This window comes from Amblyomma americanum, chromosome 5 (genome assembly GCF_052857255.1).
Source record: "Amblyomma americanum isolate KBUSLIRL-KWMA chromosome 5, ASM5285725v1, whole genome shotgun sequence".
NCBI classification, from domain to species: Eukaryota; Metazoa; Arthropoda; class Arachnida; order Ixodida; family Ixodidae; genus Amblyomma; species Amblyomma americanum.
The window spans coordinates 4,029,007-4,047,619 of NC_135501.1; the positions used below are offsets into that span (position 1 = coordinate 4,029,007).

At 45.4% G+C, this 18,613-nt stretch overlaps 1 protein-coding gene across 2 annotated transcripts in view; it reads right to left on the bottom strand.

The window, feature by feature from the left end:
• The window catches only part of Nt5a (5' nucleotidase A), a 136,657-nt gene that overhangs the window by 35,128 nt on the left and 82,916 nt on the right, over positions 1-18,613 (bottom strand). For both annotated transcript variants that reach the window (XM_077664488.1, XM_077664489.1), the window contains one exon: positions 4,365-4,679. In XM_077664488.1, coding sequence (XP_077520614.1) covers positions 4,365-4,679 — 315 coding nt within the window. The remainder of the gene's footprint in view (positions 1-4,364; positions 4,680-18,613) is intronic.

Sequence of the window (18,613 nt, forward strand, 5' to 3'; positions counted from 1 at the left end):
ATTTTTTGATGCGCTGTTCTTTAGCAAACGCAAGCAATTTCTTTCTTTGCAAAGGGATGTGACTGCAAATGTCCTCGCTAACCGATATCTGGATGTGTTTAAATTTATATGCGTTAGTGAGCAACTTGTCTTTTTCCTTAAAGAAAGAGAACTTTACAATAATAGGCCTATTCATGTCCGGAGCCAAACTAACAATCCTATGAGGGCACTCAACTGCCTACGGCGCAATTGTTTTCCCCAAGTGTTTACTACAAATACTAATAACTTTATCTTCAGACTCTTCCCACGTTTTGCTGTCGCTGTCTTGCTGTCCAAAAAAGACTAAGTTGTTTCTCCTAGATCTATTTTCGAAATTAACTTGCTGAGCCATGACTTCCTCCACTTCAGTGGTTAAGGCTACATCTATCTCGGTGCCTACATTCTTCAACACTGGGTCATCGTTTTCTATCCCAACAATTCGGTCCGTAAGTGTAGCAAGTTTTTCGCCGACCGATTTCTGGTTTGCTTTTATTTTTTGCAATTCGTCTAGGACCCTTCCGTAACTCTGGCAAAGCACGAATGGTTATCAGCAGCTCTTGTTGCTCTGTTTCAGAAAACGGACCGGGATTCTCTTCAACGTCTTCCGGACAGGAGCAATTGTTTTTTATCCAGGGAAGAAACATCTTGCTTAAGCAGAGGGAATACATAACAAATGTACTGAAAACAATAGCATACCAAGTTCACAACATTCAAAGCACAGCCGGGTCTCAGTGCCGCTTTGTCAGGCAGTGTAAATTGCACAACAGTTTCGAGGTAGTAGGGAGTACTAATCTGAACAACAAGAGATTGTAAGTATCCCGTTCTCATGGTGGCACCGAAACCCAAAGGTGGATGGCAAAGCAGGCATTTTTAAAGTAGCGCAGGATCACATGATGACGACCGGTGTTGGCAAGTTAGCTGGCTGAAGGGCGCAGAAGCCAAAGGAAGATCCAGCATACCCAGCGGTGAATGGCTTAGCTGGCAGGTTGGAATCGCTGGGCACGTTTCCGTGTCCCATGACTGTTCAATCCAGGCAGGCGTAAACTGGGCGGCGCTTGAGACGAGATAAGTCTGCAGAAGCTGAACAACAAGAGACTGTAAAGTATCCGTCCTCATGGTGGCACCGAAACCAGAGGTAAACTTTAATAATTAAAATCAGAGGAATGTTTCTGGAGGCTTGTGGGTGGGGTCCTCATTCCAGGGCTCCACTGGCTTGAGCTGTCAGATGGGCCTGTTTTATGAGGGCTCTTTGGTCTTGGATATGATCTTCGACGGCTACCTTATATGGCCATGTCTCTCCGTTGTGACACGACGGCAGGACAGCACGGTCAGCCAATTCCAGGAAAGTCTCTGACCACGTTCGTGCCAGCACTGGTACACACGTCACAGCTACCCTCCTCTCATTTCAAGGGAGAAATTGCTTAGAGAGGGTTCGGCCGAAAGTAAAAAATAAGAACAAAAGGCCAGCTGTATGCACATTGCATGACACATGGGCTGAAGAAATTCATGGGTAGATATGACATTGATGTCGTGTTTTCCGCCCCGAGGACAATGAGCACAATGTGCAAACAGGTCATGCAGAGGCAAGATGGGAAGAAAGATGCTTGTCAGGTGCATCACGTTTCCCCGCATATACCTTGCGAGATAGGGCTGGTCCCCTTTTCATGTGGCGCCATGTAAAGAGGACAGAATGGAAGGTGTGTCAAAAAGTGCCTTATGGAGCATGAAAACGCAAAAAAGAATGACCCCCTTTCACCCACAGCTGTCCACTGCAGGATGTGCAAATGAAAGAAAGAAAAGGTGAAGAAAGAAAAAGGTGACCCTCTTGCTCAATCAACATTTCGATGCAAGCAGTGCAAATGCATCCCAGATCTCAAAAATACACGCATCTTGTTCTGCCACAGCGATATGTTAACGCGCGAGGTAAAGGAGACTTTCCACATTCATCACAAAGGCACAATGTGCATCAGTAATCCTTCAGTCACCTTGTCTGAGAGTGAAATGGGATATCTGTCTTCCCATGTGGCCTGTAGGTAAGCAATAATCACAAACAGAAAGTTACCTACAGGCCAACTTTCTCTTCGTGATTATTGCTTTCAGTGTCTATATATTTGTGTTCTTTCTCCAATAAACTTAGCTGATGGTCAGTGCTCGTTCGTCTTTACCTTCGTCTTTCGTGCTGTCTTTGTTGTGCTGTGAGCAATATGAATCAGAACAAGTACCGTATAAATGCGTGTAACGGCTGCATTTCTTTTTTACAGATTTGAGGCCCAATTTTTGGGGTGCACCTTATGCACATGATGTGCGAAAAAATTTATTTTTAAAGTAGAAACATATCAATCAGGGAATAAATGGCATTTATTCTAGGTTCAATTGTCACTCGCAGAGGATTCCGACTCTGAGTTGGTGCTGTGCTGTGGTGCACACTCATCCCACAAGTAGTCGCGCAACATGTCCGCGCTGTCAACGCTTAGCCATTGTTCTGCGCTTCCATCACTTGGCAGAGCAGCTTTTTTCCAGTTCAAGAAACTTGCACGGCTTGCCTCGGAAAACACACTTGTAGCTTGTGTTCCTTAATGCATCCTTTTGGTTGCACCATCGTCAGGCGCACTTCTCAGCCACGTTGAATTTCCTGCCCGCCGCACACTTGACGTGTTCGAGAGCAACCTCCTGGTGTGCAGCTATTAAAGTGCTTGCCCATCGTGCTAAAACTGCAACGCTCGGCGGCAGCACACGAAAACCACAACTACTATGAACTAACATGCTACCATAAAATCCCATGCCTTGATAGCCACGAAAGGCTGGAGCTGGTTATACTGATGCCCATATGGATAGTGAGGGCTCACGACAGAGGAAAAAGTTGATGATGATGAGCCATGGCCTCGGGTGCCATCCATGGGCAGCAACTGGAAGCTCCTGTGCACATGCGTCGCCTCTGCGATCAAACGCACTGTTGCTTGCAGCCGGAGCTAATCGTGGAGGCCACGGCGCGTGCATTTCGAAGGCTATTCTCACGAGGGTCGTGGAAAGTTTGGGGGCGGCCGCTACAGGCATACTATTTTTTTTAAATATTTCCTTCGGGAAAACGGTGCGGCCCATACACGGGTGCGATCCTTACAAACGTTCATATGGTATATCTCCCAGATTCAACTCAATAATTTCAATATTTGGCAGCCTTGATTAAACAGTAAACAAGTAGGACTATGTGGAACAGTCGGTATCACGCACAGATGAGTGGGGATTTTGAGATTGAGCCTGCTAAATGAAAAAAAAAAAGTGAACTTGATGAAAGCTGTTGTACATTGAAAAATATTCGAATTTGTAACCTTTCATAAGGTATCTTAATAGTTATGACAGATAAAATTCGCAACAGAAGGACTTGAGCCAGCTCCTCCATCAGGAAATATACCTGTGATATTTTTTCACACACTATGTATTCAGTTGTTTTTTCCACGCACAAAATTAAACGAAGAAGCAAGATTCTTTACTCTCTGCCTCGATCCTATTCGGTTTTCTTTGGATTACCTCAATGAGCACGAAGCAAAAAATTAATCTCTATCTCAACCCAATAGTTGCTTTCTCGAATATCTTTTAGAAATATATTATTTGCAGACGTTCCTTTACATAGTGAAGTTTCAGTGGAATAGACAAAAAACTCTGCAACAGAAAAGCTGCATCTCATTGTGCAGCAGGGTATTTCCTTCCCATTTAAAAGTCATATATATACTTAAGCAAAAAAAAAGCTCTTTGGACAACTGTGAGCAATGCTCTTCTCCGCTACTTTGTCATTGGTCAGCCAGTGCACACCTGGTGTGACATGTGCAGTACATGTCCAAGCCACATTATTCAGTCACCACTCCTCTTCTTCCACTGTGGGCAAAGACAAACATAGCTCTAACCGCTTCATCGTCACCGTCGCTGTTTCAGATGCACTTATTATGTGCGGAGAGGCCACTCTGGGAGCTGACTTGCAGTGCTTTAGATTGTGCCACATGCCTGCATGCTCAGCTTCCTCACAGGTTCGCACCCCTTCGCTTGATGTAACATACGATCAGAATTTGACAAAATTATAAGCGCACTTACCAGAAAGCCGTACTATCCAGGAATGCATTGACCAGAAGATAAAGAGTGTAACTCTACGGTACATCTTTATCGCTTACAATTTTCAGTGTATGAACCAGGAATGTATCAAATGAAGTTCTACCGCCGTAGTCAGCATTATCCGGAGCAGTTTTTCCCACCTGCTACATTCTGCTACTGAAGCTTGAAATCTAAGATGCAGCAACTAGCTTGGATACCATCAGGCCAGTTAGGCGCCCACTCCATTCCTGCACAGAATGACGCACCTTGAAAGACATGGACGTGTCACTGAAGAAAGCTGGCTTGTTGGCACCCATGACAACCAGGTCGAACAGGTCCCGCCACTGGGGACCCAGGGTGTGCGATGCAATGGCAATGGCCAGAGCTGGCTCTGAGCCAGTCAGCAGGAATGTGCGAGTGCCAGCCTCCCTCAAGCTATGGATCCATGCCGTGACAGACTTGGGGCAGGGCCGCACAAGTTTGTCTGGGGTCTGAAGCAAGGTTCGTGCTCTAGGGCCATCCGGACGGTAGAAGTGGACGATGCCCTCGAAGAGATCATGCCACAGAGGCTCCGCTGATGCCTGTGCGGATGGAAGTGGACCGCACTGTCAACATTCCTTACCAGTGCATATAGAAGACGAGCTTATTTTGATTTCTTACAGGGGCCCTGAAATTATTTTTACAATTTTCTCATGCACAGAATCTGCACAGGAAGTCTTTGGTTACACTGGAGTAAAGTGAACACAAAACCTGCCACTGAGATTTCTGGACAAAATAATAGCCGTGGCATTGAGAGTGACCAAAACAACTTTTTTCAAACAGAATTATTTTAATTAATTTTTCTGAAACTGCTGCACCTAGTGGCCGCCTGCGAAAGCTCGAATAATATGGGATGTAACATCAAACCTACAGACGGCACGAAAATAGATGCACTTGATGTGCTTTTGCTTCGCTAGAGACAATTCGACTTCCTCGCATCCATGCTTCAAGATTCTTTGCCTGCATCTCGTGGTCATATACTTTGGATAACTACAGTACTTGCTTGATTAGATCAAGCTTATAGGAAATCCCCACCATCTGCAGTGACGGCAAACCCAAAAAGCAACATTTTGCAGAGGTGGTACCGGTAGTGCTATCTAAAACCCACCAGAGAAACGGGTGCTGTCTCAAGACACTGGGTAGGACACAGAGCTTGCACCTGACCTGCAAAAGCTGCATTTATATTCATAATACTATAGCAGCGCTAAGCAACAAGGACGAAGAAAGAAGGGAACACACACATAGGCGCTGATCTTACAACTAAATTTTATTTGAAGTAAGCAGGTCAATTTATACATACACAAGAACTACACACATGCGCATGGTCAAACACAGATGTACTCATTTAAAAATGCAAATAAAAACACACTGCATCAAAGGCTCGTGCAGTTATTGCCGATATGCTATCCCCTGTGCAACAGGCTCATGGGATACTGAAGGTGTGCTGACGCAACAGCTTGTCTTTCTTATGATATGGAAGGCCTCTGCTATCTCTCTTGAGCGCCGATCATTGTGCACAAACAACACTTCCATGTCGACAAAATACGGTGTGCATTTACACGTGAAGCAATGCTTGGCTAGGTTAGTCTCTTTTTTTCCCAAGGAATTGGCGTGTTCCATGAGGCGTACATTAATACATCGGCCGGACTGACCTATGTAAGTAGAACTACATGACAATGGGATCTGGTAGACAATGCCAGTCCTGCACTGGACATATTGATTAACATGATTGATGTTACACACTTTCCTCTTTCTATGTCCTTCGATTTTTCTTTGTACTGTGGCCCCTACTTTACTTAGTTTATTAGGGGCTGAAAAAATAACATTAACTCCGTACTTAGCCCCCACTTTTTTAAACCGGTGCAATAGTTTGTGAACATATGGCATGACGGTCACCCTCTTCCTTTCATATTGACAAGACTGCACATCTGAGGCGCACTCTGAGGACTTCACCACTTTTAAACTTTATCAGCACTTGACACAGTAACCGAGTCCGGGTATCCTGCTTCCCTGCACATGCGCACTTGGGCTAGGAGACTGCTGCTCATTTGATGAGGACAAGATTTGTTTACTGCCATGCTTAAACAACTAGTAACAATTCCAGCTTTTACCAGTTTTGAATGGAACGACTTATAGTTCAGTAGGGGCTTCTTGCTTCGGGGGGAATATTGCCAACACACATGGTCTGGTTCAAAAGTCAGTTTTAAATCAAGAAATTGCAAGCCATTTTGCTGGGGGACTTCATGTGTAAACGTCAGTCCCGAGCCATTTTGTGTAAAAACATCAAGAACTCGTGACACATATTCAAAATCTAGGGGCCTTCCGAACACCAAGAAATCATCCACGTAACGGAAAATGTGAATGACTGTTCCTGCTAATTCATTCAACACTTGTCTATCAACGCGGCTCAGAAACACATTGCTCATGATAGGGGCTACCCTCGCACCTATGCAGACACCCGACTTTTGCATAAGTACTTTGCCTTCCCATATAATATACATGTTATTGAGGTAGAATGACAACAGTTCTAGAAAGGACGCGGTTGGAATACCACAGGAATTCTGGAAGAGGCATTCATCGTTGTCTTCAGTAATATATAGCTGGACGTACTTCATGAGTTGGATATGTGGAAGTGAATAGTACAAATCAACCACATCCACGCTGAAGCCAGAGCAAGGGCCGGGATTTTCATCCCTGAGGAACCTTGCAACAGTTTCCGAGTTGGGAACCATGAAAGGATCCACTACATTAAGTGCAGAGAGATGTCTGCACAGGTAAGTAGGTGCAACTAACTGCCAAGAGTTGCGCTCAGAAACTATTGCTCTAAACGGAATATCGGGTTTGTGGGTTTTTTCTGCAAAAAACACTTCAAGCACTGAAAGCTCAGCTTCTTTAACCTTTTTCGCTAAATGTTCTAGACTGAGACTCTCCAGTAAAGCAACTGCCTTCACCTTAGATCGTGCAGGAATTCTTTTAACACTTCTGAAATTCTTTTGAAGTGCATCACTGGCTTTTTTGTTTGGCGAACTGCTCCTCAGACAGCAGAACAAAAAATACTTCTTTATCCGACTGTACAACCCGCAGGTGATTTTCAGACAAACAGTTGATTAGGGAACGAAACTGATTTTGCTGCCCTTTCGAAATACCGCTGTTAGCAACCGCGTCAACGCATTCAGACTCACATCTTGGTCGAACTTCAGTTGGGGCTTTGAAGGAAACATCACGGGCCAATGCCAACTTTTCCACAGTTTTCATACATGGTTCTAGGCAAATCTGGGTCCTAGACGTAAAGTCCTCAGTTGCTTCTGATTGACATCGATGTCACCTAAGACTAGAAGATTTCCATCTGCGACAGGATGTCTCTTCGACTTTGGAAGAGATGGGCGTACCTTGTTCCACAGGAATTCGGTGAGCTGGTCTGTAGTCTTACACCATTCGCGAAAAACTCGTTGGTTAAGGCGATGGTTTCCGCCGCCACATCTTGTCCGCAGCATGTCCTTGAAGAATCTCGCCTGACGCTACCATTCGCTTTTTAGGATTTTGCACATTCTCTTGGTGTGGCCCATGGATGGAAGTATCCAACCGCAAAGTGCTTGAAGATTCTGGGGACAGGTGTCATGACGGCAGTGCCAAGGAGCAGTCCGAGCTCGACAGATACACATGGCGATGATCGGTGAGAGTAAAGCTGGGTTTGACAGGTCTACGTTCTGGCACATAAAAGAGGCCCACGTACAAGAAATAAACTGTAGAAGAACGGCAGATTGGGCGAGTTGGAAATGCTCCATAATATTAAAGCAGCGCTTAGCAAAAAGGACGAAGAAAAAAGGGAACACACACACAGGCGCTGATCTTACAACTAAATTTTATTTGAAGTAAGCCGATCAATTTATACATGCACAAGAACTACGCACATGCGCATGGCCAAACACAGATGTACTCATTTAAAAATGCAAATAAAAACACCCTGCATCAAAGGCTCACGCAGTTATACCCGATATGCTATCCCCTGTGCAACAGGCTCATTTCCTTGGAGGTTAGGGATACTGAAGGTGTGGTCCCCCTCGTCGTCCGGATCAGCGGTCACTACCTGCCCTAAGTACAGTAGAGGCTCGGTATAGTAAACGCTCTCTCTCATTCAGGAGACGAATTGCAAAGCATCATCAATGAGTTAGATAGGCAGAGCAGAAAGATGGGCCTAAAAATTAACATGCTTCAGACAAGGTAGTTGTACAAAACACACACACACACACAACACAAGACAGAGTAAGAGACGAGCGCAAACTTACAATGCAAGTTGTAAGTTTGCGCTCGTCTCATACCCTGTCTTGTGTGTGTGTGTGTGTGTTTTGCTTAACAACCACGTCTGAAGTAATGAACCAACTAGCCCGACAACATTTCATTTCATTTCATTTCATTTATTGATCCCTTAAAGGCCCGAAGGCATTACATAAGGGGGGGCATATTGGTTTCCAACGGCGATGATGGGAACATGCATAACAATAAAAAGAACAAACATACAAACAAACATAAAAGGGGTTGTAGTCATATCAGGGTTTTCCAGCAAGTGATACATCCTACATGTCCTACTTAGTGTATTAACATGCACAAAACCAAAGTAATATTCAACAGTCCAGCAAGAGAACAGCTGTTCACAATTGGTAGTGAGGTGCTGGAAAAGGTAAGGGAATACGTCTACTTAAAGTAGGTAGTGACAGCTGATCCGGATCATGAGAGGGAAATAAATAGAAGGATAAGAATGGGGTGGAGTGCATATGGCAGGTTCTCTCAGATCATAAATGGCAGTTTACCAATATCCCTCAAGAGAAAAGTGTACAACAGCTGTATCTTACCGGTACTCCCTTATGGGGCAGAAACGTGGAGGCTAACGAAAAGAGTTCAGCTTAAGTTAAGGACAACGCAGCAAGCTATGGAAAGAAAAATGATAGGTGTATCGTTAAGAGACCGGAAGCGGCAGAGTGGATGAGGGAACAAACGCGGGTTAATGACATACTAGTCGAAATCAAGGGGAAGAAATGGGCTTGGGCAGGGCATGTAATGCGAAGGCAAGATAGCCGCTGGTCCTCAAGGGTAACGGAGTCGATTCCAAGAGAAGGCAAGTGTAGCAGGGTGCGGCAGATGGTTAGGTGGGTGGAAGAGATTAAGAAGTTTGCGGGCATAGGGTGGGCTGCAGTAAAACGGCGAGTTGAGCGATTTGGTACATACTTGAACAAAAACAGTGCAGGAACAGGGACAAGCCTGTCCTGTCTTCTTCTTTCTTGTCCCTGTTCCTGCGCTGTTTTTGCTCAAGTTCACATACGGTGGGCGCAGTTGGCAAAGGACAGCGTTAATTGGAGAGACATGGGAGAGGCCTTTGCCCTTCAGTGGGCGCAGTCAGGCTGATGATGATGATAATAATAAACTCTGATATAGTAAAGCTCGGCTATATAGTGAATTGAAACTGCAGACCCACTTCGCCTTCCATAGATAACTGTACATTTCTTTTTTTCGGCACAGTTCTCATGCCAAGCCAACACTAGAAGTCAAATAAAACAGTGCTCTTTCAGATGGGTTCTTGAACAAGGTCGGAAGCTGTGAGGAGAACCCAACTTCTGGAAGCCCTTGGTGCAGTGAGGCAAAGAGTGCGGTGCGCACAAAAAAAGAAAGTATATGAATGCAGAAAGAAGGTCACGTGGAGAAAAGAAAGACAGTGAAGTACGGTGAAGTGTAGAGAAGTGCCAACATCTGCAGCATGGCAGAACGAAGCACAGGGAAGTGGCGGCACTGTGTGTGTGATGCCTTGACTCTGGCCCGTGCGTTTCTCAACTACTGCCTCTTAAATGACTCTGAGGCTACAGCCGTGACGCTATGTTCACGCAAACTCTGGTTTCCACATGAAATCAAAGTGGCAATATATTCGCAGCCCCATCGCATTTGTGTGAATGCGGTACTTCCACAAGGCATAAAATCGAAAACATGAGAACTGAAAACAAATAATTATCACATAATGGGGCAATAAAAGCAGGACAGAAGGTGCACGTTTCTTTCATAAACCAACACTGTGTTCAGTAAGTAGCAAATTAATTACCAGAGAGCATCCTCAGAGCCACACCATCACCATAAACTGACATAGCAAAGATTTTTACTGGTCTGAGTCACTTTATATAGAGCGTTTCTACTGTAGTAGCATTCCCTTACCACATCCAGCACCTTGCTGCACCTTGCCGAAGGTTTTTGTGTAGGAATTTTGGTGGGCTTTTACGTTGCGTAGTCGGACGGACGATGGGTCGGCAAGCTAGGAAAGTCAAGGTGGACGGGGACAGGGAGTTAGTGCAGTGCCAGGAGTGCGACCGTTGGTGCTATTTAGACGAGACAAAGTTCAAGAGCTTAGCCGAGGCAGATGGGGCTAGCTTTGCCTGCAAGATATCTAAGCGTTTTGAGGAGGCCGTTCAGACGTTGAAAGGGGAATGGGCAGCTAGGATTAAGAAACTCAAAGGGGACCTGAAGGTGGAACGAGAGGAACGGATTAAGCTAGAAACTCAGGTCGCCGAGTCGCTTAAGAGGGAGGAGGCTAATGTCGACCTGTTGGAGAGAATTGCGGCGAGCTGAAAGAGGAGTGGGAAAAGCAGGCCCACCTAGAAGAACAGGTAGAAGCGCTCAGGTCGTGGCCGGCAGGGCACCCCGGTTTGGAGCAGTGTCAGGAGGGGGATGAGGCTCGTCGATCTACAGTGCTGTAGCGCAGCAGGCTTTGAGTGGGGAAGAGAGAGAGGTAAAAACGGGCACGGAGACTCGCGACAGTAGCGTACGGCAGCGGGAGACACAGCTAGTGCGATCCGGAGCAACAGTCGCAGTTAGGAAGCGAACGGTTAGAGCGCAGAAGGGTTCTGGTAGTCGGTGACTCGAACGTAGCGGGAATTGAGGGATGCGTTTTGACGGCAGTGAAGGCGGACAGGCGGGTGCAGGTGGAGGCCCAGTCAGGGAAGTGCATGGTAGATGCAATGGCCAAAGCCCAGGAGGTGGTAAGGGGCAACATGGATGGCGAGCACCATGTCGTTATCCATGCTGGTCTCAACGATGTGCTGAAGGGGAGGAGCCAGAACCTCGAGAAGCAGTTACAAGTGGGGATGCGTAGGCTTAGAGAGGCCTCTGAGAGCGTGCATGTGACCATATGCACAATCCCAGAGGTCCAGAGGCAGGCTAGCGAAACGGAAAGGAGGGTCATTGAGGCTAACTGCGTAATTAGGTTAATGAGTCGACGACTAAGATACGGGGTAATGGAAGTTAACAGGGAAGTGTACGAGGTCATGCCTAACCCTTTTGCACAGGATGGCATTCACTACGGTGGTGCCACTGGCAAGAGCGTGGGTAGTAGGATAGGTAGCCAGGCAACAGCTTTTTTGGGGGACCCAGAGCTCTGAGGGAACCAGTGTAGAGAAGGAAGAACCAAGATCAAAAGGACGATGGAACCATAGGAGAAGAAATAAACACAAGCGCCAGGGCTAAGTTAATTCAGATATAGGTTTCAATAACATGCAAAGTGACAGGAATAGACTGAAATGGGAGGAAATACAAGAACAGTAAAGGCAGGAGGAATCAATGGCATATAGTATAGTGGAAACACATCTTAGAGACATGGAGCAACCACCCTGTAACCCAGACTACGCATGGGAATATTGCAACAGAACAGAGGGCAGCAGAAAGGAGGACGAAATTGGGGCATTGATTCATAAAAGTAAGGATTTTCAAAGGGTTAAACTGGGATGCAAGGAACATTTATGGCTAAAAGAAAAAGTGGCAGGGGAGCAAACACTCCTTGGCTTTGCATACCTGTGGACAGGAGCTAATGCCAAAGATGAAAACAGGAAAATATTAGAATGTATTGCAAGCGACATTGATGAGCTAGGACAGGGCGGGATAATTATATTAGGCAACATGAACGCACATATAGAAGACCTGGATGGGTACACACATTCGATAGGAAACATGCTGCAGGATATGTGTGACAGACATGATTTAGTTGTATGCAACGGTATCGAGAAGTGTGAAGGGCACAAAACATGGAAGGCAGGGAGTCTGCACTCAGCGATAGATTATGCACTAATGTCACAGAGGATGTATAATAGATTAGGGGTAATGAGCATAGATGAACATGGCTCCAGAAGTCTAGGAAGTGACCACAAGCGTATCAAGTTGAGTTTCAGAAGAGAAACCAAAGTTGGACTGAAGCGAGATGAACAATCAGAGGGGAATTTTTACTCAGAAAAGCAACTGGAAGCAGCAGCCAAACAAATTAAGAAAGCAATTTTTGAGGATAATGAAACAAAATGGACTTATACCAAATTATCTCGATTACTTAAGCTAGAGCTAGCTAAGGTGCGAGTAAAGCCAAAAGGGAAAAGACGCAAACCCAATAGTTGGTGGGATGAGGAGGCCAAGACGGTGATAGAGAAACATCAGGAAGCGTCCAGGGAACACAGATATTCCAAGAAGAGGGGGGAACCAGAAGTTGAAGTAGACAGAAAATGGGATACCTTCATAAAGTGTAGAAGGAAAGCATCCTATTTGATTAATGAGAAAATTAGAAGAAAGGGTGCCCAATGGATGTCAAAAGTAAATAAAAAGGATAGAAAAGCAGCTCAAACATTCTGGAAACATCTAAATGCAATGAGTAATAAGACTAGGCTAGAGCAAAGGTTTATTGTTACAGATCAGGGTATTCAACTAGATGGGGATGAAGCAATGAAACACATAGGAACAAGGATGACAGAAAAATTTAAAGAAAAAAAGTGGCACATAATTTATCCAAGGATGATAGACCAGTTACTGCAATAGCTTCACTTGAGCAAAGCGAGTGGGAAAGGGCAGAGAAGAAGGTTCCTAGTGGCACGTCAACAGGACCAAATGGTATTCCGATTATGTTAATAAAGGAGCTAGGACCAAAATGCAAGCAAACATTAATACAGGTAGTGAATAAAATGGAATTAAATGGGATGTCATAGGGCTTAGTGAAGTTAGGGGGGAGGTGAGCCGTATACAGTACTAAAGGACGGACACATAGTGTTTAAGGTTTATAGGGGTTTAACGTCCCAAAGCAACTCGGGCTATGAGGGACGCGAACACATACTGCGCAATCGTGGATTAGCGGATAAACGAGAACTAGGTGTGGGATTCCTCATTATTCAGGATATAGCTGGCAACGTAGAGGAGCTCTATAGTATTAACAAGAACGTAGCAGCTATTGTGATTAGGCTCAATACGAGTTACAAGCTGAAAGTGGTGCAGGCCTATGCGCCTACATCTAGCCATGATGACGAGACCGTTGAAAGTTTCTATGAAGACGTGGAATCGGCAATGAATAAAGTAAAATCACAGTACACTGTACTGATGGTTGACTTCAATGCGAAGGTGGCTGACGACCACGCGGTAGGCGACTATGAGATAGGTTCTAGAAATAGCAGGGGAGAGCTATTAGTAGAATTCGCCGATAGAAATAATTTACGGGTCATGAATACCTTCTTCCTCAAACGAGAGAACAGGAAGTGGACCTAGAACAGCCCCAATGCTGAGAGTAAAAATGAAATCGACTTCATATTATGCGCTCAACCTGGCATCGTTCAGGATGTGGAGGTCTTCGGAAAGGTGCGCTGTAGCGACCACAAAATGGTAAGGTTTCGATTTAGCTTAGACTTGAAGAGGGAACGGAAGATGCTAGTGAAAAAGAAGTCCATTAACGAGTCAGCGTAAGAGGGAAAGAACAGGAATTCAGGATATCACTGCAAAACAGATATTCGGCTTTAACTGTGGAAGACGACCTTGACGTTCATACAATACTGACAGCCATCATTACGGAGTGCGCAGTAGAAGTAGGCGGTAGGACAGTTCGGCAGGATACCGGAAAGCTATCTCAGGTGACGAAATATTTGATTAAGAAACGGCAAAGCATCAGGGCGTTTAACCCTACCGACAGAATAGAACTGACAAAGCTATCGAAGTTAATAAATAAACGCAAGGTAGCCGACATAAAGAAGTTTAATATGGAGAGAATCGAGCATGCTCTCAAGAACAGAAGAAGACGAAAAGTGGGGAAGAGGAAACTAGGCATAGGTAAAAACCAGATGTATGCGTTAAGAGACAAGGAGGGCAATGTCATTAGCAATATGGATAAGATAGTTAACGTAGCTGAAGAGTTCTACAGAAATCTGTACAGTAGCCAATGTAATCAGAGTATTAATGAGAGAGACAGTAGACAGCAATGCGTCATCCCGCCAGTAATGAAAGAGGAAGTAAAGAAAGCCTTAGAAGCAATGAAAAGGGTAAAAGCAGCTGGGGAGGATCAGGTAACAGCAGATCTGTTGAAGGATGGAGGGGACATCGTGCTAGAAAAACTAGCCACCCTGTATACGCAATGCCTTATGACTTCGACTGTACCAGAAGCTTGAAAGAATGCAAGCATTATCTTAATTCATAAGAAGGGACACGCCACGGACTAGAAAAATTACAGACCGATCAGCTTACAATCTGTTGCCTACAAAGTATTTACTAAGGTAATCGCTATTACAGTCAGGGCTACCTCAGACATTAATCAACCAAATGATCAGGCAGGCTTTCGTAAAGGATATTCCAAAATTGATCATATTCACACTATCAATCAGGTGATAGAGAAATGAGCAGAATATAACCAACCTCTATATATGCACTTCAATGATTATGAGAAAGCATTCGACTCAGTGGAAAACTCAGCAGACATACAGGCATTGCGTAGTCAGGGTGTAGAAGAGCCTTATGTCGAAATACTGGAAGATATATAAAGCAACTGCACAGCTACCATAGCCCTCCATAAAGTCAGCAATAAAATTCCAATAAAAAAGGGCGTCAGGCAAGGAGGCACGATATTGCCAATGCTATTCACTGCCTGTCCACAGGAGGTATTCCGAGGCCTAAATTGGGAACAGTTGGGAATAAGAGTAAATGGAGAATACCTAAATAATCCGCGATTCGCTGATGACCTTGCCTTGCCGAGTCACTCAGGAGGTGAACTGCAAATCATGATCAATGAGTTAGACAGGCAGAGAAGAACGCTGGGTCTAAAAATTAACATGCAGAAAACCAAAGTAATGCTCAATAGTTTAGCAAAGGAACAGCAGTTCACAATTGGCAGTGAGCGCCTGGAAGTGGTAAAGGGCAGGTAGTGACAGCTCATCCGGATCATGAGCGGGAAATAACTAGAGGGATAAGAATGAGGTGGACGCATATGGCAGGTTCTCTCAGATCATATATGGCAGTTTACCAATTTGCCTCAAGAGAAAAGTGTACAACAGCTGTATCTTACCGGTACTCACCTATGGGGCAGAAACGTGGAGGCTAACGAAAAGAGTTCAGCTTAAGTTAAGGACAACGCAGCGAGCCATGGAAAGCAAAATGATAGGTGTATCATTAAGAGACCGGAAGCGGCAGAGTGGGTGAGGGAACAAACGCGGGTTAAGAACATTCTAGTCGAAATCTAGAGGAAGAAATGGGCTTGGGCAGGGCATGTAATGCGAAGGCAAGATAACCGCAGGTCCTTAAGGGTAACGGAGTAGATTCGAAGAGAAAGTATGCGTAGCAGAGGGCGGCAGAAGGTTAGGTGGGCGGATGAGATTAAGAAGTTTGCAGGCAAAGGGTTGATGATGCTGGAAAAAGAGAGGGTTAATTGGAGAGACATGGGAGAGACCTTTGTCCTGCAGTGGGTGTATTAAGTCTGATGATGATGATGATGATGGATAGGAAAGTCCCATGTGCTTCGACCGAATGTGCTTCGACAGAAGTGAGCCAGCTACGTTGAAATGAATCGAGCGTTTGGGCGGTGCCAGATACAATTGTTTGGCACTGGCATTGCTCTGCATTTTACCAAATGGTCAGTTTGCGCAGACTCCATTGCCTTTGATTCAAAATATTGAAGATCATAGTAGCAATATGCAGAGTTCAAGAGGAGCTGCCCCGGCTTGCTGTCCATTGTATGGGTCCCTGTCTACTGCCTTGCGGCCGTGAGTCATTGAGCTGCGGAGTCTCCGGGGAGCAGTTTGGAGCGGCTATGAGAGGGGGGGCATCACCCATACCTTCCAACAAAGGCGCGTCAGTGTGAACAACACCCTCTTGGCACGATAATTTTGGATGCCTGCCAGCGGACAAGGACGGGCGCCCGGTGACCTTGCTGCTCGTCGGATGACCATGGCATATCACCTGAACAAGCCTTCTTGCAATCGTCACCACAACACTCGTGGACACTTCATCCTTGGCATCCATGGATGAGTTCAACCGTAGGCCAACATTTAAGGAGAGAGGGATGTGGAGAACCTGTTTCCCCCAGCATTTTGACGCGGCTCATCTTCAGCACCGTGCATCAGGACAGCACCGGCTGGGCGACGAGAGAAGTCTCCCTCATGTGGGAAAGAGAACGGTGACGGGAGCGCCACCTCATAGGTTACGCGGAATTCTGCGGAACCGGATAGGGTCTCTTCGGGATCCGGCCAGCGGCACAAGCGGTTGGAGCCGCACGTTCTCGTCGCCTTCCGTGGCGGGCGCACGGAGACCCGTCGTGCCTTGCTACTGGACTTCCGGTTCCAGGCAGCGAAGCGAGCGCAGCAAACGCACGCTCTCGTCACCTTCCCCAGCAAATGCTCGGGGATTGCTTTGCCCCAAGAATGCGGTGCGCACGGGGAAACCCGGCCGCCATTGTTAATGCATACAAATGTTCGCCGCCAATACTTCCTAAATCGCTAGCTGGCCTGTTCTGTGTATTAATTGCAACTGTAATAATGAGCATATGAGTGTTAATGCCTTGTCGTCCCCTCCCTTTGTTTCCCTCGAGCACGAACCCCTCCACGGTTAGCGAGCAGGAACGCTGCACCCGTGGAGTGGGAGTGCGGAGGAGGCAGAAGGCTGCTCCTCCTACATTTCCAGAGAATGTATTGCAAGCGACATTGATGAGCTAGGAGGACAGGGCGAGATAATTATATTAGGCGACATGAATGCACACACAGAAGACCTGGATGGGTACACAGATTCGACAGGAAGCATGCTACAGGATATGTGTGATAGGCATGATTTAGTTCTATGCAACAGTACCGAGAAGTGTGAAGGGCTCATAACATGGAAGGCAGGGAGTCTACACTCGACGATAGGTAATGCACTTATGTCACATAGGATGTATTATAGATTAGGGACAATGAGCATAGATGAACATGGTTCCAGAAGTCAAGGTAGTGACCACAAACGTATCAAGTTAAGTTTCAGAAGAGAAACCAATTAGGACTGAAGCGAGATGAACAATCAGAGGAGAATTTTTGCTCAGAAAAGCAATTGGAAGCAGCAGCCAAACAAATTGAGAAAGTAATTTTTGAGGATAATGAAACAGAATGGACTTATATAACAAAATTAACTCGATTACTTACGAGCTATATAAGGTACAAGTCAAGCCAAAAGGAAAAAGACCAAAACCCAGAGTTGGTGGGATGAGGTGGTCAAGAAGGTGATAGAGCAAAGAGAGTGGGAAAGGGTAGAGAAGAAGGTTCCTAGTGGCACATCAACAGGACCAGATGGTATCCCGATTATGTTAATAAAGAAGTTAGGACCAAAATCCAAGCAAACATTAATACAGGTAGTGAATAAAATGATAGTGGATGGGAAAGGCATTGATGAATGGCGATTAAGTAGAATGAACATGATATATAAGGGAAAGGGGGACAAAGCTGACGTAACTACTGTCCCGTAACAGTGACATATGTGGTTTACAGGGTGGTAATGCAGACTATAAAGGACAGACTGCAGGCTTCGGTAGAGAACAAGAGGCTGCTAGGGGAGCTACAAAATGGGTTCCGGACACAAAGGAGGTTGGAGGACAATCTGTTTTCATTGATGCAGTGTATAGAGATTGCTGAAAAGGAACACGGGCCCCTATGGCTAGCATTTGTGGACATTAAGGGAGCCTATGACAACGTTGTTCAAGAGTATTTGTGGGACATGCTGGGCACATTGGATGTGGAAGAGGGAGTAATTAATCATTTAAAAGATATATATAAAGGAACAGAGTGCTTATAAAATTGGAAAAAAGTGTATCAGGGCCTATATACATACAGCGGGGGCTTAGGCATGGATGTCCTCTGTCTCCTTTGTTGTTCATGTTCTACCTGCAAGGGTTAGAGGCCAAACTGGAGAGGAGTGGACTAGGCTTCAACGTTTATTTTTTCAAGCAAGGAGAATGGATTAAACAGTCATTACCGGGACTAATATGCGCTGATGATATAGTGGTAATGGCTGACAACAAGGAAGATTTGCAGAAGTTGATAGACATTTGTGGCACAGTAAGAGATAGGTTTCAAGTTTAGTAAGGAAAAATCTGCAGTCATGATATTTAATGATGAGGGCGGCGAGCATAGAATACAAGTTCACGCTATAAGTAGTGGATCAGCACAAGTATCTTGGGGTGTAGATAAATACCATA